Source organism: Priapulus caudatus, unplaced genomic scaffold, assembly GCF_000485595.1.
Source record: "Priapulus caudatus unplaced genomic scaffold, Priapulus_caudatus-5.0.1 Scaffold328, whole genome shotgun sequence".
In the NCBI taxonomy this organism is placed as follows: domain Eukaryota; kingdom Metazoa; phylum Priapulida; class Priapulimorpha; order Priapulimorphida; family Priapulidae; genus Priapulus; species Priapulus caudatus.
The window spans coordinates 241,288-265,611 of record NW_014577389.1 but is presented as its reverse complement, the minus strand read 5'-3'; the positions used below and the strand labels follow the sequence as shown (position 1 = coordinate 265,611).

General features: G+C 41.0%; 3 protein-coding genes across 3 annotated transcripts in view; 1 reads left to right on the top strand and 2 right to left on the bottom strand.

Annotated features, from left to right (window-relative positions):
• The window catches only part of LOC106809095 (tryptophan 2,3-dioxygenase-like), a 16,636-nt gene extending 14,472 nt beyond the window's left edge, over positions 1-2,164 (bottom strand). Inside the window, exons 1-3 of the mRNA XM_014812054.1 lie at positions 2,080-2,164; positions 952-1,069; positions 218-308 (exon numbers count right to left, since the gene is read on the bottom strand). Of these exons, the coding sequence (XP_014667540.1) occupies positions 218-308; positions 952-1,069; positions 2,080-2,102 (232 nt within the window). The 5' untranslated portion in view covers positions 2,103-2,164. The remainder of the gene's footprint in view (positions 1-217; positions 309-951; positions 1,070-2,079) is intronic.
• A 213-nt stretch (positions 2,165-2,377) lies between these two features.
• On the bottom strand, positions 2,378-14,368 carry LOC106809097 (ragulator complex protein LAMTOR1-like). Its single transcript, XM_014812056.1, has 6 exons — positions 14,173-14,368; positions 7,396-7,466; positions 6,758-6,844; positions 6,107-6,184; positions 5,356-5,488; positions 2,378-4,683 (listed from the first exon to the last, which is right to left on the bottom strand). Exons 1-6 carry the CDS (start codon positions 14,212-14,214, stop codon positions 4,591-4,593), a joined length of 504 nt encoding a protein of 167 aa, XP_014667542.1. The 5' UTR covers positions 14,215-14,368; the 3' UTR covers positions 2,378-4,590.
• A 226-nt stretch (positions 14,369-14,594) lies between these two features.
• Positions 14,595-24,324, top strand: part of LOC106809096 (stromal interaction molecule homolog) — a gene marked incomplete in the record, with an annotated part of 37,493 nt that continues 27,763 nt past the window's right edge. The window contains 5 exon segments of the mRNA XM_014812055.1: positions 14,595-14,899; positions 16,047-16,159; positions 18,451-18,574; positions 22,946-23,057; positions 23,631-23,746. Coding sequence (XP_014667541.1) covers positions 14,713-14,899; positions 16,047-16,159; positions 18,451-18,574; positions 22,946-23,057; positions 23,631-23,746 — 652 coding nt within the window.

The following is a 24,324-nucleotide window of genomic DNA, read 5'->3' as shown; positions in this document are numbered from 1 at the left end:
TGACTCGACGCGCTGTCGATCGCGCGGTGGCTACACACACACGCGACCGATTACATGACCTCCGTTGCGCAGAGGTAATAATATTATATTAAGGTATAGCTCGGCTCGCTGTGCCTGTGATGTAGCATTCGATATCAAAAACCGGACACAAACTGGTCGATGGGTTTACTGTAGAAATATTTAGTATTCACGGGTACAGGTGGACGCGTAGCAATACCTTGGTGAGTAATGATGAATAGATGCTCGTCGTGTACCTTTTCGCCATGTACTTCACTCATCAGTGTCTGGCATTTTAGCAGTTTATCCAACTAGTATCGAAAAGAAAAATGGAAAAAAATAGCCATTATCAACAACCTCGAACTATTGTGCTCGATTTATCAGATGACCACCTCTATAAAATCATTACAAACAGAAATTCGCCCTCATTTGGCCCATTCGCCAAATGTTGGGCATTTAATTATTATATATATAATAAATATTTCATTTCTCGCTCGAATACACAAACAAGCACGGGCACGCGCATACAGACACGGTCGCGCACTAATGTAAACACGTGTATACGCACTTAGATGCTTACGCACACATTTACGCACGCATTTACGCACTTAGGTTCTTACGCACGCATTTACGCACTTAGGTGCTTAAGCACGCATTTACGCACTTAGGTGCTTACGCACGCATTTACGCACTTAGGAGCTTACGCACGCATTTACGCACGTAGGTGCTTACGCACGCATTTACGCACGCAGGTGCTTACACACGCATTTACGCACGTAGGTGCTTACACACGCATTTACGCACTTAGATGCTTACACACGCATTTACGCACTTAGGTGCTTACGCACGCATTTACGGACTTAGATGCTTACGCACGCATTTACGCACTTACACACTTGCGCATGTATGCACGCACGCGCACAAACAATCATAGATGCACACACACACACACACCTGTAGATAGTCTCCATAGGCGACACCCTTTATCGGTGTTATATAGGTTTTCGTTGAACCTGGCTCCGGCGTCTTGGACGCATTAGGCTCAGTCTTACTCTTTGCTGCCGTGTAAAGTCTACAGAAAGTGAATGCAAGGGAACAAAAAAACTTCAAAAGCTACGACGAGAAATAGTCCGCTAAAGCAAGAAGCATAATTATGGAGCAGACACATCTAACAGAATCAACAGAATGCGCTTCTGCAAACGTCCAGTAAACAGATGGATGCAGACGCTTCGTATATATGTTATTGAACAGTAAATATCATTGATAATTACCGAGAAACAGCATTTAACACGGAGTTAATTACAATCAACAAACTAGTTCTAGAGAAACAAATAAGTCAAAATAAGAGTCAACGTGAAAGCAGCAATTAAAGTAGCTTTGTCAACGTAAACGATACTGATGATTTTTTGAACGAATACAAACTATCAAAGTTATGTTTTTTGTTCAATCCCAATGAATAAATTATTACATAAAACGTTCTGTTTTTATAACTCACAAAGTCAGCAAATTTAGCGAGCAGAATAATTAAAATTGCCCAAAGTGATGTTTGTAGATATTTTACAAGAAATCCTATCGGCTTGAAGATTGTTTTATTGATAATTGATAATTGTTTTAAATCAAAAACAATTGTTGTTACAAATAAAAATATGAGATTGTAATTGTAAAGCTTGAAGTTACTTTCTTTGTAGACTTCCACTAGTATTTAATTTCATATTTACTAGAATGCAATTAATGCATTTTCTTAGAAAATATAGACGTGCCATCCCATTATTAAGGGAGCGCACACAAACTTCTTATTGCACTATAAAAATACACTTTAATATATATATACTGTATATATATATATATTATATATATATATATAGTATATATTATATAGTGTATATATATATTATATATATATATACAAATATAAATAATATATAATTATATATATATAATTATAACTGTTTTTATTGCAATATAAAGATACTTAATATAATATATATATATATATATAATATAGTATATATATATATATATATATATTATATATATATATATATACAAATCCACAAAGAAAAACCCAAAAAAGCAACATACCCTCGACCAAATGGACACGACATGGTTTACGTTGCGATTCCCACTTGCTACGAGCTACGACTACTGGCATGCGGATGGTGTGAAGTGTTTTGAACGTGGCTAATCAGGTTTAGTCAAACCTGAATAATACGTAGCGCGTAGATGACCGCACACTTACTTAACAAGCAGCGCGACCTTGTGGTAGACAAACGAAGCTCCATAAAGCAAGTTATAAATCGCGGTCACCCCAGGGTGATATGTTAATCTAAGAATATATGAAATCATATAAAATCAATGAAATCATACCCCCAAGAAAGTATTTGCAAAAGATACACCAGGTTTATTGTCATTACAGTTTGGTCATGTTATATTTAGGAAAAAAAATTGCAAAATCATGACTTTCGTGGGCATAACACACAAATTCATAGTATGACTACAGCTTAACCTATACATTACTGGCACGTGTTCTAGCACGTTACTAACCAGCGTTCTTGCTTAAATAGACACGCGGCTGCAAAGATATCACTACCATGCAACGTCTCGAAATGCATAGAATTCAGGAAACCATTGCCGTTTAATGGCAACAGATATACGAGCATTGGTACAGGAATGCATACTATTTCGCATTGGAAGCGGAAACTTTTACATAACTACATGTGGCCTTGTTGGTGCAAAACATTAGGACCCGTGAAAGAAATGAACGCTTTGGCTGCCCCGAATAAACAGTTACTATACATATTGTCGTTCGCTGCAAAACAGGCGAGGCATATGATATACACGCACACACCCGCACGCACGCACGCACGCACACACGCACGCACGCACGCACGCACAAGCACACAGTAAACGCACGTACATGATCGCGCACGCGTTCCCACATACAGAGGGAAATAGAGAAAAGAGAGAAAGAGAGAGTGGGGGGAGGAAAAGAGACGGGGAGGAAAAGAGACGGGAAGAAAGAGAGAGAGATGAAGAAAGGGAATGAGGGAATATCAGCTGTAGAAGGAGCTATTAATACAGCGTACAGGAGTAAACCTGTAGTCATAGCAAACAGACATATTATTATTCTTATGTATTTTATATAATTATTGAGCGTGTCATGTAACACGCCACCTTGCAAGACCAATGACGCAATTTCACACGAAATTCGAATCATGAAATTCGAGTGCCGTTTTTTTATTTGGCAACCAAACCCACAATAAATTGAAACAGTAGCAGTTATAGGCTCGGCCAGTCTGCAGAATGAAATAAGACCGGCTGCTAGCTTAAGCCTTCCATGACGGGGCCTTAAGAAAGCAAATAAGTGACGCACGCACACTCACGCGCGCACTCACACATTCATAAGGCGATCAGCGCTCCTGTAAAAGGAACGATAATCAATCAACATTAAATTCCATAAATTTAATCGTGCAATCATCTGCTGGGCATAGTTCATCATAATATATTCAATGTCTGTGTGAAGTTCACAATTTCCAGGAATTTGCAACCTTTCTCATGCACAAAATATTCCTCATTTAACAAGTACTGATCATGCACATGAGTTCTTAGATGGCCTGTCACTTGCCATGCGAATTTCTGATTTTAACACGTACATATAATTATTCGTTAATACACAGCAACCTGCTTATGTACAAAATTTACGACTTAAATATGTTCCATAGCAGCAACATCAGGCCTGTATGGTTGTTTTATTGCGAATTATATATCGCAAAAACCATATAACCAACATATCGAAACACAGTGATTATGACTTCTCTCATATCAGAGCCCAATAATGGTTAATAAAACACGACAATAAATTTCTTTAACTTTGTCCGACCTACTGTTGACTGCATCCTTTCAAACAGTCGCAAACCAAATCTGTTATTGCGTTGCGTTGAAATAATTCTAACGGCAAAAACAGTTGTAATAACTACGCATGACAGAACGCAATTAAAGTATAGTTATTTTTGTGTTTTATTCGATGTTTACAGGGCTCGAACAGAACAATCATCATGATCACAAATTCTCATAATATCTATTTGGTGTAATGATAATAAAGCATCAAAGGGTTGATGATATTGCTATCAATAGCAACATAACACGTAAGTATGTTTATGATGCTACTCCTGATAAGAACTGTGGGCTATATCCATCTTCTGTTCATAATTTGCCCCTTATATATTTTCAGTTACTACCAACTGCCTTCAAATATCCGTCAGTAAATTGTACTGAATGTAGCAACATGAACACATACCAATGTTACGCCACAAACATAGAACAACGAATATTACATCATATTGTTGTACTATAATACAACTGTTTCATGCAACCATCTCATGCTCAGTATGTACAGCTTTGAATGTCTTATACTCAGGCCACAGAAAATTTACCCAAAAAGAGAAGATACGAAACAGCTCCACTGCGCATTAACTGACACAAAGTTTTCACCAGCTAAGCCTGTGTGACACACTCACCGGGAAGCCTCACATTACCAATGAATCTCGCAAAACAGTGCTAGTAAGGCAATATAACAATCCTCGCTGTACGCTATCATGGAATTCCAAAGTTGACGACAAGATCCTCCTTGTGCGTAACGACTACCTTTCTCATCGCAGCAGCAGCATGGTCAGATGTATTTCTGATCTACAAGAAAATCGCAGAATGGGCACATGAATATCTACACAAAGTAGTTACCCTAAAAAATCTAGTTTTATATGTTACTATCTGTACTTTCAGTACCGTTATTAGTACTTTAAGACTAATAAGTTACTTTAAAATGATCTTATAAGTTATAGCAGGATAATTCTTACCATTATTATCAAGTATCAGCAAAAAATGCTATTATGACATTAGTTACATACTACAAAATAAACTGTGTTTATGTATGAAACAATGAAAGCACGTGTAATTTTTACACGTACGCATAGTGGCAAGCATGGTTAGGTATTATAGTTCCTCGATTATGACATATTAAAAACTCCAATCATGATGTCCAATCACAATTGTAATCAATTGCCTCAACCTTCTCACTCTATACCAGTAGTTCCCAACCTGGGGTCCCCGAACCCTTGGGGGTCTGCAAAGGTAGTATTGGGGGTCCGTGAGCTAAGTTCAACATTTTAATGACTTTTTATCAAACAAGTTTGTTGCGAGTTAACAATACCAGCTTGTTGAGTAGACAGACCTTTCAAAAACCTGGGGTCTGTGGAAAAATTAATTCAGATAAAAGGGGTCCTTGGCCGTGAAAAGGTTCGGAACCACTGCTCTGTACCCTTTGATTTCTTCACAAAAAACAGTATACGTGCAAACACTTACAAACTGTAGATCACTGGCTGAGATAGGTTCTGCAGACAGCACCCTGTCTAGAGCTGGCACGTCCACCAGCAGAGCCGGCCGATGGAGCTTGTTCAGTACGCTAGCGCTGTGACAAATTGATGTCAACCTAGAGCTGTCACCAGACATAGAGTGAAATCGTGTCATATAGTGTGAATAGATAGTCGAACAGCTTTACGTAATATCATCATTAAGTCAGCATGCGCTTGGAGTTGGCTGGCCCTAGTGGTTTGCTATAATACCATGGAAAAGCAACACTGGCAATGTCACCTGGCATGTCCACCTAGCAATACAGTAAAGTAAATAATAACAGTAGTAGAGATGAGTATGAATCATCAGTAGAATAACAGTATAACAGGGTTACAGTCACAGTAATACACATTTCTTTCTATGGAGTTTCTAGTAGTTTTCCAGGACTTAAAAAAGGTCCAGTTTCAACAAAAGCAAGATTTTAGCACAATAAAATTGTCATGTCTAGTATCACTCAATCAAGATTTCATTGACGCTTAAATAACCTAAACATATACTCAATTTCAAGGCCTTTCTAAGACCAAACTTAATAATAATCCATTCTTCCAGAGTTGCTAAGACCATACCAGACCAGCCTGTTTGCTATTTTAAAAGGGCATTTTAAAATTACATGACTTTCTAGATTTCCCAGCACTTGCCTGACTGTAACGTGAGTTAAATTTAAACTAAGCGTACAAGGAGTGAGGTGGGACACTGTGCTAACCTGTATTGTGTTGCCCTGTCTATGTATTCATGCTGCTCCACCATGTGTGTCTCAATAGCTGACACGTCGATGACATTACTGCAAAATAGATATGACAAAAACTTATTGGCGAGGATGGACACTTGTTGTTGAGTTATTTTTGATTGGCTGAGCCTAACCTATTAGAATATTATTTGTTCTTGTATTCATGGCTTGCTTGATATGAACAGAGTAATGCTGTAGGATTACTCAAAAAAATCCAGTTTTTAGAGTCAGCTAATAACGTTTATAAATAACCTTGAATTTCTTTTCAATTATCACAACCAATCAAACCTGGTTTTTTACTAGGGTAATAGGGTGTAGCAGCCAGGTGAAACACAAGCAACACATGACGCCATCTAGTGGCCATAAAAGATGAACATTGGTGACATTTGTTAATTTACTTGATTTTTGGTATTCAAAACCTCAGGGTCATTAGAATATTACTACATCAAAATGTAAATTAAGCCTGTGCCATGAGATGAAAGTTGAACATGCTAGATCGTATTGTGAGTAGTGGTTAAAACGGTACAATTCTTAGCTGTTTATGCTGTGTCTGCTTACACTTGAACCCACACTAATATCTGAATGAGCAGTGAATATGGGTTCTTGGTTGGTTTTAAAATCACATACTTTGCCGTTTGCATGAGTATCCTACTAAGTGCAGACTGTTCATCTGCTTGCTGGGCAATCGATGATGGTACACTACCATAGCTGTCACTGCAAGAATGAAAAACAACAATACATATACACGATGACACTTCATTCTGGTGTTGTGGGCTGGGCTTTGCAGCATGTTGTGCTCATAACAAATGCAGCCGATTATTAAAAAGTCAAAAATGGTTGCCAACTACTAAATCTTATGCAACTAATAGTTCTTGCATCCAAGATGTGATTTCTAAAATCGATATTTTGGTAACATTCAATTGAGATAGATTATCGACTGCTGGTCAACAAGAATGCATAAACCCGGGTCCTCCCAAGGCTTTTTAATTAATCTCGGATCTGACATGCTTTCAAAGCTGAAGCTAATATGCGACATTACGTAAAACATTTAACATGCCTTAATTGCTTAATCTGCCTCATTTTTTCAGCTGTGTTCAGTTTTGACAATCCCAACACTGTCATATGCTGTGTTTTCTCATTGCGATTTGTATGTCCGTGAAGTGATCACATATATCTGTGTACTGGGCCCAGTCACAGGACACTCGAATTATAAAATTGGGGATGCTTTTTCTAATTGCCTGTGTCATTACATTCTTCACACATACCTGTGGTTCACCTGACTATTGCTAACAGGATTGGGAAGAATCAACCTGGTTCTTTCATCAGGGTCTCCATCCTAAAACATTAAATATTATTATTATTAATAAATCTTTATTGCATGTAATTCAAATACATGCATGGCACATGTACATACATGTACTTACATACAAATATAAAGTAAAATTAACAGTAATAAACTACAGATTTTTAAAGTTGTAATTTTAGTATATATATTGAATTTTTCTATGTGTGTAAAGAATATAATTATGCTGTATTGTATAACAGAAAGGGCAAGCGACAATCCTGAAAGTAACCAACCACAAAATGCAATGTAAAAGCACCTCCCCACCACACGCATGCACACACGCACGCACGCACGCAGGCAGGGCACCAGGCAGGCCACAGCAGGACGCGCAGGCAGCACGCACGCGACGCCACGCCCGCGCACGCACGCAACGCACGCCACGCAGCCACGCCACGCGACGCAGCACGCACGCACGCACACACACACACACTATATTTGCACATGCATGCTAATGTGATTAGGTAGTTCAGAAGCACCACATTTTAGTCGAATCTCGTGTTTAAAAAACTCAGGTATACATGATTGCAATTTTGCTCAAGCTGTACTATCACAACTACGTCCTTGGAGACTGAAGCTCTTATGGATTTAGAAACAATATCAGACATTGGCGTCCGGCGTTCAGTGACGAGGACACTCTAGGGACACAAACGCAACCAATGAAGATGTAAAATACACCGGCACTGACCACCTTCTGTTGAAAACACCAAGATAAGGTTTGGGTGTCAATTATGAAGCGTCGAAATTTGCATGCCTGCGCTAAGGACTCTGCCTGTATAACGTAAAAAATAACTACTAAGCCAACTCTTAGCTCGTTTTTCTCAGTGCTAACATTGTAAATGCCTGATAATTGATACTAATTGAATGAATATATATTACTATCGCACACGTGGCTAGCAGGTACAGCAGCCATCTTCGATTGAAAGCCCTATTCGGATTTGAGGCAGTATGTTTTGGCGATCTTCTTGTTTAAAGTTTACAACAAGTGCCGCAGTGCGACAGGGCTCATCTGTGTTCCGTGTTCTGCTGATAAATTCAACTTGTGCATAGCAAGACGTCTTTATACCATATCTCTCTTTTATTCTGTTTTGCCTTTCGTAGCCAATGGAACAAATACTCAGCTACACTTTCGCACGCCACCTAATCTCTATGCATTGCGACACATGTGCATTGCAGGTTGGCAGGCAACAATTATGATTAGAAGTGTGCCAGCCATGGGCTGCCCCGTGTTTTTGCCTACCCGGACAGACTGCTTTAGAAAATAATAATGATTTAAGGAGCTAAACCTTGTTCACAAACATTTGCCTTTGCAATTAACTGTGCAACTGTAGCCTCACATTCACACAGGTATGGGCTCTAATAATAGCAAAAGCAGTTCAGCCTTTGTTCAACATCAACAAATCAATGTTTAACCCTCCTCTTGAGGTCAAAAGGTTATCCGACACTTACTCGTTCGCATGTCGAGCGGAAGTACATTTCCCGGCCCTTCAATAAAGCCATAAAAATGGTAGGTCACCACGCTGAAACAAGAAAGTTTTTCAATTGCTCCGTCAGACCATGTCCTCAGAAAATGTCTAAAATCTGCCCTCTGCCCATTGACCTTGACCTGTGACCTCCAATTTCGGCACAGTGTGGCTTTTCCTACCATGATGCTATCACACGGACTATCACCGAGCCTAGGTCGAGCCGTTTAGATTTGTGCTGCAATTCTGCATTTCCTTCCTATACATTAAGTTAAGGAGGGAATGTTCCCCCTTCTTTTACACCTCTTGACCTTTGACCTTGACCCCAGCTTCAAATCCAAACTCGTTTTCGGATTACCCCACATACCGAATATCGTGACCGATACAACGAGCAGTGAAATTTGTGCTCACTGTCTGACGGACGGACAGACGCACCGGATGCACGAATGGCCGCACAACCTCATGCGATCTACAAGCTGCATCTGACTACGTCAGATGAGCCTAATAATGTTCATTTTCATACCTAATCCGAGTGTTCTCCCTAGCTCTCAAACAGGGCTCGACTTTAACGGTGGCCGCGGGTGCCAATGGCCACCTGAAAACGCGCTCGGGCCACCTGAAACTGTTCGGTTGGGGCCGCCTGGCCACCAACAAAAATAAGGCCGCTGGCTGCGCGACACCGGTTCCCGGACAAGGAGCCGCTAGGCTACGCGTCCCACACATCCTGCTCACACAGAGATCTTCGTTGACATGTACACGCATGATTACACGGAAGGGAGTGCTCTGCTGATTGCCAAGTGTGTGTGTACGTGTGCGTGTGTGCTATGCGTGTGCGCAGTGCGCGTGTGGCGTGTGTACGCGCGCCGTGTGTGTGTGTTGTGTGTGTGTGTGTGTGTGTGTGTGTGTGTCGTGTGTGTGCATGTGCGCGTGCGCGCCAGTCCGTGTGTGTACGTGTGGTTTACTGGAAGCAGATTCTGAGATTCAATCGCAACAAGAAACAATGCTTTACTTGGCCTAAATCAATAACAGTAAAGTTCAACGGCTGCAATCCATTCGCTACCTATCAGCTGTGGGTTTGTTGCGCGTCAATTCATTCTTCGCACAAGTTCAAGACAAGTGAGTACATACCAGAGTGTATGTATAGAGAGGGGTGTAGGGAGGATACACTGTAGCGACAGGAAGGGTGTAGGTGGGAGAGGTGTAGGGATGATACACTGTAGAGACAGAGAGGGTGTAGGGGGGGGTGTAGGGATGATACACTGTAGAGACAGGGAGGGGTGTAGGGATGATACACTGTAGAGACAGGAAGGGTGTAGGTGGGAGAGGTGTAGGGATGATACACTGTAGAGACAGAGAGGTGTAGGTGGGCAGAGGTGTAGGGATGATACACTGTAGAGACAGAGAGGTGTAGGAGGGAGGGGTGTAGGGATGATACACTGTAGAGACAGGGAGGGGTGTAGGGGGAGGTGTGTAGGGATGATACACTGTAGAGACAGAGAGGGTGTAGGGGGAGGTGTGTAGGGATGATACTTAGCAGACAGGAAGTGAGGGGAGGGTATAGGAATGATACACTGTAGAGACAGGAAGGGTGTAGGGGGGAGGGGTGTAGGGATGATACACTGTAGAGACAGGGATGGTGTAGGGGAGGGGTGTAGGGATGATACACTGTAGAGACAGAGAGGATGTAAGGGGAGGGGTGTAAGGGAATGATAACTGTAGAGACAGCAGAGGGTGTAAGGATGATACACTGTAGAGACAGGGAGGGGTGTAGGGGATGATACACTGGTAGAGAACAGGAGGGTGTAGGGGAGGGGTGTGAGGGATGATACACTATAGACAGTGAGGGTGTAGGGGGGAGGGGTGTAGGGATGATACACTGTAGAGACAGGGAGGGTGTAGGGGGAGGGGTGTAGGATGATACACTGTAGAAACAGAGAGGGTGTAGGGAGGAGGGTGTAGGGATGATACACTGTAGAGACAGGGAGGGTGTAGGGTGGAGAGGTGTAGGGATGATACACTGTAGAGACAGAGAGGGTGTAGGGGGAGGGGTGTAGGGATGATACACTGTAGAGACAGAGAGGGTGTGTAGGGGAGGGGTGTAGGGATGATACACTGTAGAGACAGAGAGGGTGTAGGGGGGAGGGGTGTAGGGATGATACACTGTAGCGACAGGGAGGAGTGTAGGGATGATACACTGTAGAGACAGAGAGGGTGTAGGCACTGTCGGGGGAGGGGTGTAGGGATGATACACTGTAGAAACAGAGAGGGTGTAGGGGGGAGGGGTGTAGGGATGATACACTGTAGAGACAGGGAGGGTGTAGGGGGGAGGGGTGTAGGGATGATACACTGTAGAGACAGAGAGGGCGTAGGGGGGAGGGGTGTAGGGATGATACACTGTAGAGACAGAGAGGGTGTAGGGGGGAGAGGTGTAGGGATGTGGCAAAATAGACCAGCAGCCTGAGCCAGACTCTGATGATCTGACCCATGTCAGAAATTGATTCTGATTCATCAGAAGGTTCAGATGACAGTCACACTGACATTGAAATGATTGAAGGACAGTTTTGATTGACATCTTAATGACATGAGTTCTGCTACTTAATAAAGATACTGGCAGAGGATTTGAAAGCTTTTTAATATTTGGAAACTTATTTAACTCAGTCAGGGTTTTGTTCTTTCTTTGTTGTTGTCGTAATCTAGTTATGTTATTGCGATATTTGCAAACACATTACCATAGTTAGAATCCAAATAAATTATTTTAATAAATGTGCAAGCGGGCCCTGAAAATCCATTTGGCCACCTGAATCTCATACTCAAGTGGCCTGGCCGCCACCTGAAAAAAAGTTAAGGCAGCCCTGCCATCAAAACTCTCAAATCATGAATTTATTTCCCAATGCATTATTTTGAAATCTGAATTGGCTGCCGCCATCTTTGTCTCGTTTGTATGAAAGCGAATGGACTGCCGTACCTCCAGCCTCTTAAATTGGTAGATACGGCTGCCGTACCTGCCATCCACTGCCTTTAATATAATATTGGCCGTGGCTACGCGACCGGTTCCGAACGAGGAGCCGCTAAGCTACGCGTCCGGACATCCATCTCACACAGTAATCTTGCGACACTACACGCATGATTGCGCAACGGGACCTCTGCTGATTGCGCGAGTGTGTGTGTGTGTGCGTGAGAGAGAGAGAGTGAGAGGGAATGTGTATGTGCTGTGTGTGTGTGTGTGTGTGGGTGTGTGTGTGTGTGTGTGTGTGTGTGTGTGTGTGTGTGTGTGTGTGTGTGTGGTGGGAGAGAGAGAGAGAAAGAGAGAGAGATAGAGAACGGATGAAAGGATAGATGGCAGCAGTGCATATATTGTATATTTACGGCAATCAGCAGAGCGTCCCATTGCGCAATCATGCGTGTATGCAAGTCGGGTGATCACTGTGTGAGTAGATGTCCGTATGCGTAGCCTGGAGGCTAGGTGACCGGTTCCAGACGCATAGCCACTGCGTATAATATTTAATAGACAAAACATTTTTCATGTTTATAATAAGTTTAAAGTTACTAACTCGTTAGTACAGCCATAAGAATGATGCCACAGCATATAGCATGTGACAGAACTCCAGTAACTACAGTACAGTGTCAGTACAGACTAGTGTTGCTAGTGTTGCTAGTATGCTACAGTACAGACTAGTGTTGTCAATCGGTTGTAATTTCGTAATCGATCATCGGTTACAATCGGTTACTCAGGGTGTTGAATGCCTGCGTGTGCGTAACGTCGTGTGCATGTACGTGTGTGCATGTACGTGTGTGCATGTATGTGCTTGTTTAGCCCTGTTTACTGTTTGTTTTGCACTGTTTACTACTGTGTGTATAATACATACATGTATGTTAATAAAGGATAACTTGTATAGTAGCGATAATATCTCTGATTCTCATCACTTTTCCAAGTTTTCTTGTTCAAGTTTTACATTCATTTCGACGATATTTTTTATTTTTTTGATGAAATCGATTATGGATTTTGATAACCAAGCGCTTGGTTCGAGCCACTGTTCAACCGAGGATCGAGTATAATCGATGATCGTGACATCACTAGTACAGACTGTATATGCCACGATAGATACGCTATACATGATTACATATAATATTACTATTAGTACAAAAGCACAGGCACTTGCAGCGTTTCAATAAAATATAATGCTAAATAAATACGAAATCTATTTACTACCAAAGTCTTAAATGTTTCTCTACTCTCTTTCACCTATTATTGCCGGCAATTTCCTGTAAATGCCGCCCAAATGCTCATCTCCAACAGACTGTCACACGCTAGCTGCTGCACACGGACACATAAATATATAGCAAGTAGGAAGGCGTGCTGCCAAAATTCGCTCGACGCTCGCTTGATTTCATACGAATACAACACAAATATTCAAACATTCTACTCCATCTTTGTTTCTATTTGAAGAACAGTGTTCACTTGTTATAAAAACATACTGTTTGTGTTCATAACCGAGCTTTGTCATGCGAAATCACACAAAGCCTGACGAAATTCTCTCGTTTGCTCCTGTTGCGCAGTTTATGTAAATGGTTGCAAGTACAGGGCTATAGGCGGCGCACTGCATTATGAGAAACTACCACGCTGCTTTCCAACTCCCGTACGAGCCCCGTCAAAGCCGCCAGTGGAGCGTTGCAAAAACGTGGCAGCGTTGCGGCGCAAAAATGAGGTCACGAAGAGCGCCGGTGGGTGTTTCCTGATTCCGCCAGCCATTTACATAAACTGTGCAACGCGAGCAAATGCAAGAATTCCGTCAGGCTTTGTGTGATTTCGCGTGACACAGCTCGGTTACGAACACAGCCAGTATGTTTTTATAACAAGTGAACACTGTTCTTCAAATAGAAACAAAGATGGAGTAGAATGCTTGAATATTTGTGTTGTATTAGTATTAAATAAAGCAAGGCTCGAGCGAATTTTGGCAGCACGCTTTCTTACCTGCTATATATATTTATGTGTCACTGTCAGTGTGCAGCAGCAAGCGTGCGGTGTAATTGTGGTTTTGAGTTGTGTGTTGCAGATGAGCATTTGGCCGGCATTTACAAGTGATTATAGGCGAAATAGAGTAGAGAAACATTAAGACTTTGGTAGTAAATACATTTCGTGTTTATTTACTCTTTTTTTTATTGAGACGTTCCAAGTGCCTGTGGACAGAAGTACATGGGCCGGCGTAAAAAATATATGCGGAGTATGGCGTGCCAACCTGAGAAAGTTTCTCATCTTCTGAGCTGCAGCAACACCCCATAAATATGTAAATGTATTCACAAAGAACAGCTTCTAAGTAACCACAAACGCACCAACATATGCGTAAGATAATATCATTTAGCTAAGACAAATTACGAAATCTTTTACACACTGACAACCTAAACACCAAATTCTAGACGTCATGTGATTCTTGTTGCACCGTTGGCAAACCATTTGTAAACGTAATTGTTTTGTAACTCGCTGCAGTAAATTTTTATCATGCAGATAAAATTTTATACAACATTATTTAAAAACAAAATATTATCAATTGTATTTAGTTTAATTTTATCAATTTTACTTTTATTATCGTTAAAGTATGAAATCTAAGAAAGCGGAAATGGCCCGCTCACCGATGCAATGAGGGAACCGGATGACGTTAATGAATATTCTGTGTGGTGTTGTTAGTGAGTGTGTATGTTCTAGTTCAGTGGTATCCAGTGAAGGTTTACTCTATATTTGCAACTTGGCTACTGCGTCGTGCAGTCTTAGCAGTTTAGTAATGTTGTGTGTTATAAGTAAAAGCTTCACATGGAGACTATTCGTCTTATGGACAGTTGTGCTGCTGTTTCACTCAGCCTGTGTGATGAGTCAACTGCTGGACAGGCAAATCTCATCACAATCTCAGCTGAAGTTCGGTCCTAGTCCTGGTGTTGGCAATCAGGTTCGAAAGGATATAATTCAGCAAGGTAATGGTAATATGCGTTGAAATTTTACATTGCACGAGGGAAATTGTTTTTCCATCGATCCATGTAACAATTGTATGCACAGGAAGTGTTTGGAAATGATGGAAAACACAGTACTACTACTAGTCAGTAGGCTACCTACTCAGTACAGTCAGTAGGCACTGTAGTATTAAATTAACCCAAAAGTGACAAAACAAGAGAAGCTGGATGGGTTGAAAGCAAACCTATTTAAGACTAGGCCTGAAATAGGACTCTCATCAGTCTATAACGATATTGATGATAGTGAAGTGTGCATATGGTCTTGACTCTTGAGGATGAGCGAACAGATTATAACAGTGTATTTCAAGATTTAAGATTCAAGATTCAAGATTCAAGATGTTTATTTGTGCGTAAGTCGTGTATATACAGTTTACACCGGCAAGTACGTAGGAAATATATAAGTCATAGTTAATATCTAGTGAAGATCTTCTTACTTTTGAAGATTCATGCGGTTGCACATCTGCCAAATTTTCTTTGGACATTTGCTGAAAAAAATACAGTAATTCCACGAGGTCATGCTCTGGAACGAACTAGTTAGTATAGCAGAATTTTCAGGGATTCACACGGACTCCTGCATGTATGTCAAATCAGGGAGTCATCAGTAATGCAGTAAACATACATAGTACATTCAACTGCATGAGGCAGGGTGTGTTGTTTTTACTAAAGTTAGCCAGCGTTCTACTCTAGTTTTGCTGGACTGTTCTGGTAAATTGTAATGTACCAGGGCACACAGTTTTAGCATATATATTCAACCAGCAAAATGGAACGTGTAAATGAGGATATGACTACCCCACCACCATAATACTAGTGGCAGTAACATTTGTGGTAGTGTTCATTTCCTTATTTCATTTACTTTTCTGTATTCCATTATGTATTATACTCTACAAAAAACCTGATATATATAATATATATATTATATTATTCAACCCGATAGCAGGCAGTGTGTAGTATGTCATGATACTTGTCTATAATTTTTGAATTTTTCTTGAGTGACTTTTACGTATTTTGACTAGATGTGTACGAAATGTATTAATATATATATGCACATAATTCATTGGAAGTGCTTTGATCTTGTCTGTCACGCTTGAAATTTGTCAAAATTTTGTTTTAGATTGTGACGAGAGCTGTAGGAAGGATGAAGTTGCATTCAGTGCGATTGCCGCATTGCACAAGCACTTGGACGATGACTCAGATGGATCCATTGACATAACTGAGAGTGATGAGGTTTGGTTTTTGGTTTAGTTTAAACATCCCTGTTTGCTAAGCGATTTGAATAATTGGGGCGTTAAACCTTTACAAATTTGGATAGATAATTTAAGGGAAAGACGTGATGTTTCTAATTGCTGTTGACATGTAATTTGCATATGGAAATTATCTATTGGTATTCTAACCCAGAGTTAATAAGGCCAAAACAAAATATATGTGTGGTTACCGTTACATGCCGAAAAAAATAGGGTAGGTAGCAGGGTTCTCCCTACGTTACGCAAACGGGGCGCGCGCGCCCCGTTTGGGAAAACTCCCCCCTGTTTGAATCGTTGCGCCCCGTTTGGGAAAACTCCCCCCTGTTTGAATCGTTGCGCCCCGTTTAAATTACCTCCGCCCCGTTTAAATTCCACCACAATAAAAGTTTGCCAGCGCGGGAATCGATTGTCAAGAATTGCCGTTCGACCAGGACATCCGACGCGTGTATTTTTACCGTACCACGCATGCACTGCAGACAGTACACAAGTTAACCTGACCATGCACAGTTAACCTGTCACTAACTGTACACCGACTCGGCTATCTTATATATACAAGAACCCCAAATACCGTCTATGGTGTGGTGGCGATTTTACGCATTAATTAGTCGTTCACACACACACACACTATATGTTGCACATGCATGCTATGTGATTAGGTAGTTCAGAGCATCCACATTTTTAGTCGAATGCTTCGTGTTAAAAAACATCAGGTATACATGATTGCAATTTCTCAAGCTGTAAAGTCACAACTACCTTCCTTGGAGACTGAAGCTCTTAGGATTTAGAAACTAATATCAGACATTGGTCCGGTTTCCAGTGACGGGGACACAAACGAAGCAATGAGGATGTAAAATACACCGGCACTGACCACCTTCGTTGAAAACACCAGAGTAAGGTTTGGTGTAATTATGAAGCGTCGAAATTGCATGTGCCTAAGGGACTCTGCCTTATAACGTAAAAAATAACTACTAAGCCAACTCTTAGCTCTGTTTTCTCAGTGCTACATTGTACAATAGCATGATAATTGATACTAAATTGAAATGATATATATTATTTATGCAACGTGGCTAGAGGTAGAGCAGCCATCGTTCGTTGAAGCCCCTATTGGCATTTGAGGCAGTTATTTGCAATCTTCTGATTTAAAGTTTACAACAAGTGCCGCAGTGCGACAGGGCTCATCTGGTGTCCGGTGTTCTGCTGATAAATTCATTTGTGCATAGCAAGACGTCTTATACATAAGTCTTCTTTATTCTTGTTTGCCTTTCGTAGCCAATTGGAACAAATATATCAGCTACACTTTCGCACCCACCTAATCTCTATGCATTGCAGACACATGTGCATTGCAGGTTGGCAGGCAACAATTATGATTAGAAGTGTGCCAGCCATGGGCTGCCCCGTGTTTTTGCCTACCCGGACAGACTGCTTTAGAAAATAATATGATCTAAGGAGCATAAACCTTGTTCAACAAACATTTGCCTTTGCAATTAAACTGTGCAACTGTAGCCTCACATTCACACAGGTATGGGTTCTAATAATAGTAAAAGCAGTTCAGTCCTTTGTTAACAGTCAACAAATCAATGTTTAACCCTCCTCTTGAGGGTCAAAAGGTTATCCGACACTTACTTTTCGCATGTCAGCGGAAAGTACATTTCCCGGTCCTTTCAATAAAGCCATAAAAATGGTAGGTCACCACGGCTGAAACAATAGTGTTGGGTGTGGGACAGGTTAACTGTTTGTACTTGTGTATTGTGTGCAGTGCATGCGTGGCACGGTAAAAATACACGCGCCGGGTGTCCTGGTCGAATGGGAGTTCTTGACGATCGATTCCCGCGCTGGCAAACTTTTATTGTGGTGGAATTTAATCGGGGCGGAGGTAATTTAAACGGGGCGCAACGATTGAAACAGGGGGGAGTTTTCCCAAACGGGGCGCGCGCATTCAAACAGGGGGGAGTTTTCCCAAACGGGGCGCGCGCGCCCCGTTTGCGCAACGTAGGGAGAACCCTGCATGTATGTTGAAAGGATGTGACTTGTGCACTATATATGTTGTGAGATTTTTGCTGTGGCTGACTTTGGTTGGTCTTCAACTATATCATTAAAGTAGACAATTTCCCTGTAGCCGACATTTACATGTGAATTTATCCAGTAGCACTAGCAGTTTTAAAACCAATCTAAGAATAAACGTTACCAGAAATTTTTCGTTAAATGGGTAAAAAAAAGTTGTGAGTACGAAACTTAACTCGGTTCAATTTTTTTCGTCATTTTCCACCGTTGTAGTTTCTGAAGGAGGAGCTGCACTATAACAACAAGGAGAAGGCAGCATCGAGACAGATGACCTTCCATCAACAGGATGAGTATGTCACACTAGATGAGATGTGGCAAAAATGGGTCCACTCCTCGGGTTAGTACAGGGCACGCGTGTGCGCAGCCAGCTCTGCCTCTATATTGGGCCATCCTTAAAAAATTATATGTTTGCTGTTCTTTGACCGACCAACGAAAATAGCCACGACCCAAAAGTTTTTTTTTACATTTTGGGTTCCATATTTTTATTTTTTATTTTTTATACATTTTTCATAGTTAAGACTGAAACACAAAGCATGTGTGGAAAACATGAGGACAGACTTAAAATAACTAGTATGCCTCACACACAAAAAATGACCTACCTACCTACCCACTAAAAAAATCATGGGTCGGGGGACAGCAAACATAGAATTTTTTAAGGATGGCCTTACCTCACTTTGCTACAGTCCTGTAGGAATCACACTGCAACGCATGTCACTCTTAGTACAGGCAGGGCCTAAACCAAGCCATTTTTCATACCGAATACCGGCACCCAAATTATGACCTTAGGTAGCAAAACGCCCAAATTAGTAAATTTATAAAACGCCTAAATTAGCAGAGCTCTGAAAATTGTGAAAATTAAATCTCCATGTTTCTATCGTTATGTAGGCACTGTTTTATAATAAAATGCTCATATAAGATCTATAATCTATTATCTGAATAAAATTTTAATGTTATTATACATCTACGGGGTACCTAAAATATATTTTCTGCTTGCTCCGCTCGCCAACGGCAGGGTTCTCCAAGCTTTTTCATTATAGCATGGCGGGTGCTGCCTAAAGTTACGGTCCTAGTTGCAAATCGCTGAAGGCGGTTTGCGTGCTAGGGGGTTCCGAGGGCTATGATATTTAGCATGGCGGCTATGATATTTAGAGTGGCGGGTGCATTTTAGGATGGCGGGGCTCAACGATAGCCTGGCGGGCCTCCAGGCTATAAGTGCTCTTGGAGAACCCTGAACGGCCCCCAAATTTTTTTAACGCTTGCTACGCTCACCATCGGTGCCCATATTAAGCAGCTAGAGTAGCCCCTGTCAGGGCACGCATGTGTGCAGCCAGCTCTGCTGCCGTATCACCTCACTTTGCTACAGTCCTGTATGAATCACACTGCAACGCATGTCACTGTGTTACCGTAATATAGACGTGTTGAGGTACCATTTAACTGGTTATAACTGGTGATAACATACTAAACTACTCTAGAGCACTCGGAGGGCACAGACCTCCGCCAAGGCAGCTGAATTTTGGCACTGTGAAAATTGTTATTACTATATATATATACTCGCGTAATAACCGCAAATTTGGCCTCAGATTTCAACCCTGTATTTGCTCTGCGGTTTATAAGTGCGCCATACCGTGAGGGGAAATATACTAGGCGCAATACTTGGTTACCCGATTCAAATTGAGGTGCGGCTTATAGGCGCCCGCGGTTATTACGCGATTATATACGGTAATTAATTAATTAAATAATTAATTGGATCCGGATGACGACCAAAATGTAATCAATTCTAAGTTACCCGATTTCTGACGTATCCTGAAAATTTAATTATTTAATTAATTAATTGGATCCGGATCACTACCAAAATGTAATCAATTCTAAGTTACCCCATTTGTGACCTATCCTGAAAATGTTATTAATTAATTAATTAATTGGATCCGGATCACCACCAAAATCTTATCAATTCTAAGTTAGCCCATTTCTGACCTATCCTGAACATTTTATGACAATCCGTCCATAACTTTTTCAGTTGGGCTGTACATACACAAACAAACCCACAAACCCACAAACACACAAACGAACAAACACACACTGGTGAAAACATAACCTCCTGCCAACCCCTTGGCGGAGGTAATTAACAATGTTATATAATTTATAACAAACAACAATACATATAACCATAATAATAATATACATGTATGATGTTTGGTTATTATTATTATTAAAGTTTACTATATATACGTTTACGGGTTAAGTTTACTGATACTTGGGGTATTATTGTATTTTTATTATATAGTAGGTAAGTTTAGTGTTTGGGATTGATATTATGTTATGGAGGTGTACAATCACTACATTGACGCTAAGCTGCTCCTGATCTGCCGGGCACCCAAGAACAGCAGCAGCTTAAGCAGGTTAAGGAAGGTTGGGTGAAAAATGAACTGTTATGTTATAGAAGGTGGTAGAATGAAGGTTATACGTGTTATAGTCAGCAGAGCAAAGGTGTCAGAAACTCGTGGAGCAGAAATATGAAATGTCATTTTTCAAATATTGCTTATAAATTGTCTGCTTGCTCAGGATCACTGCTGTGGCCTGTTGCACAATATTTTAACAGTACCGATATCGAAAACCACATAGATCTTAGAGGTAGTATCTTTGTCTGCATTTCGGAATTGACCACTCAAATATACCACAGCCCAATGTAGTGCTAGTACTGACTAGTGCTTTCTGCAGTAGGGAGTGCCCTGGTTGACGGAAAGTGAAATAAATTAGGTCAAAGGTTAGCTGGCTTTGCAGTTACGGGAGTGGTGCTATCCAGGACTCACATCCTTCAAGAGATATTTGTTGTATAATTTGTAAGCATATCTAACACGGATAATGATAGTAATGTTCATCATACCTATTTCGCTTACTTCCGCTTTTCCGGGTGAAGTGACTACAAGTGAGAAATCAGTTTTAAGTACGGCTTAGACCTCATATTGCAGCGACTATATATACTTGAACCACAGTGCGCAAAATAGCGCTATTTTGCTGCCGGCCGGCGGTTCAACCCCCTACACTGCCGGTTCAACCCCCAATATAATCAGTTCACTTGGCCTATTCAAAATATTGCCTAGATCTTGCCTTTATATCAACAATATTTTCCAATTTCCTTACTAGTTTTTACTTCACTAAGACTCTACTCCACTTCTTAATACAAACTGTGCAAATAAATACTACGAGTATGCCTAATAAACACAAAGCTAATACTTTTATTAATAAATGGAATATTTTGAACAAAATTACGGGCTTGTTCAAACTTGTAAGGGCCTGTTCAATTTGTCAAAAGGCCTGTTTAAAATTTTGGGTGAGCCTGTTCACATTTTGGCTAATTTCATGCCATGATTCCAGATCTAATTAATCGATGAAGCCACAACAGGCCGCACATTCTAATTAGTGATGCCACCTACGCCATAACACACAATACTGGTTCTGTCGTGTCGAAACAAGTACGTTTAGTATCCTTATATTGTAAAAGTAGAGCGAATGATTGCTATGGGCTCAAGGTACGTACGTACGTGATAGGTGGCATTGCTGAAACAACATTTCCTCGTGCGAAAGGTTTCGTATTGACATTTAATCGGATTGCTTACACATGTAATACGCGGTGATCTATTGGCAAATTAGCTTAGTACACCCATAAGCATGCTATATTAATACAATAAAATTGAAGTAAGAGGCAATGATCTTGATATATACAAATATCTTTACTATATATTAATTTTATATAAGAGCTATAGTATATAGTGTTTGAAAAAGGCTACATGTATGCAATATACACAGATCTAGATGAATTTTTTCTTTCGATATGAACATTGTTTGAGACGCAACATTTTAAAATGAATGTAGGACATCAGTATATCTATGTTGTTCGCAGATTTTTTGTACGCTGCTTTCATTTTTACGTGTAAACATTGTTCACGGATTGTGGACCCATTCCAAAGTCTGTGGCCTGTGGCTCACTCTGCCCTAATGCACCAGCACTACCTGCCTTGGTTGTAGTCACGCCTTCATATCAGCGATTGTTCAACCCAACCTCACGGAATCAGTCTAGTCCCGATTGCCTTATTACTATTGTTAACTTGCTCGACCGCAGTGAACTGTACGTGTGCAACTCAGTTTCGCTAGCTAGCCGTCCGTCTGAAGGCTCCAGCTCTGTGTCTTTCCTTTCACTTTGTTACAACCTGATATCGTAAAAGCTAATCCGATACGCACACTTTGTGTACTCACGAAAGCGGGGGCGGCTGCAGCGACCACGTTATGTCAGCATATATATCTGTTACGAGGTTCTGGCCGTGTCACGCGATAGCATTGTGGCAGTTCTGTTCACCCTAGAACAGCATACGCCGTGGCTCCTAGTGATTATCCAAATATATAAATACGTGTTTATCTCTCTCTCGATCTCTATATATATATCTAATTATATATATCATGCATGCATTGTGCCCTTTGAAAACATGCACTGTACTTGCATTCAGCAGTTATTTGCGTACTAATTCTCGGGTTTACAAATAACTATGATAAATTTAATTGTAACAAAATAAATATTGTACCAATGAGAAATTCTCGTTTCTTTACGTATCAATGAAATTGTTAATATTGGGACTTTCGTTAAACATCTAAGGGCTGCTGGGAATCTGGCCATTTTTGAATATAATGATCAAGAGCTGTGTTTTTCTCCTAGTGCATAACTGGACTACGGAAGATGTAGTCGAATGGCTAGTAAGCTACGTTGACCTGCCTCAATATGCGCCCAAATTTAAGGAGCTTAACATCGATGGAACGGCGTTACCAAGGTACGACTATTCTGATAGCGCTATATACAGCGATTACTCGATGATGATTTTGTTTGAATTTAGGGCAAAATGTTTGACTATGAATCATTTCGCTCTGTGTGATGGCACTGGCAGCTGTTTCAACCCGCATTGTACACAAGTGAAAAACCTTCACCAGGTAAATGTGAAGCAGCTGCCAGCTTTGTGAGTCAGACAATGCAGACAAAGGGAGCAGGATATTAAAAGCGTTGAAGATTGTACGTCTCTGTCTCTCTGTACTCTCTGTTTCTCTGTCTCTCTGTAAGCTTAAGCATATAAGTTAGTTTGCATGCACCTGTGGACGAATATGAGTGAAACCATAAAATAATATATGAGATTATGGAACATACAGCTATATGCAAATGAAACTCATGGCAATTAATTAGTCTGCGCACGTTGATATCGCGTAGCTTAATTCAGTTAGTTAATTAGTGCACATTTGTGCATTTACGTGAGTTTACATGTATGTGTGGGTGTGTGCGTCTGCCATCATATATCGAAATACCCATATGCGCATTGTCAATTCATAAACTTGCTGTTTGATGTTTTTTTTAGGCTGGCACTGGCAGCAGATAGCATCATGCAGACTTATATTGGCATAGTCAATCCCAGCCATCGTAGAAAACTGACGCTGAAGGCCATGGATATAGTTCTCTTTGGAGCTCCTAAAAGTAGGCAAAAATATTAATTATTCCCATATATTGATTGTAATTGTATCCCCCGCGACGAAGTCGGCAGGGATACTATGGTTTCATGTCTGTACAGCCGCCACCGCCGCTCGGTCCGCTACAGATTTTTCCTTCCGCTCTATAACTCGACCCCTAATTGACCTAGCGTGACCAAACTTGGTCTACTTACACATCTTGGGGAGAAGGTGAGCAGCATACCAAAACCAGGACACTGCGACCTTTATTTGACTTTTACCTTGACCTTGATCATATTTCCCTTCCGCTCTATAACTCTGTCCCTAATTGGCCTAGCGTGACCAAACTTGGTCTACTTACATATCTTGGGGAGAAGGTGGTCAGCGTACCAAAACCAGGTCACTACGACCTTTATTTGACCTTTACCTTGACCTTGATCATATTTCCCTTCCGCTCTATAACTCGGCCCTTAATCGACCTACCGCGACCAAACTTTGTATACTTACACATCTTGGGGAGAAGGTGTGTCGCGTACCAAAACCCCTAAGGCAACCAATTTTAATATACTTGCACATCTCAGGCAGATGAGTTGTGTAACAAACCTT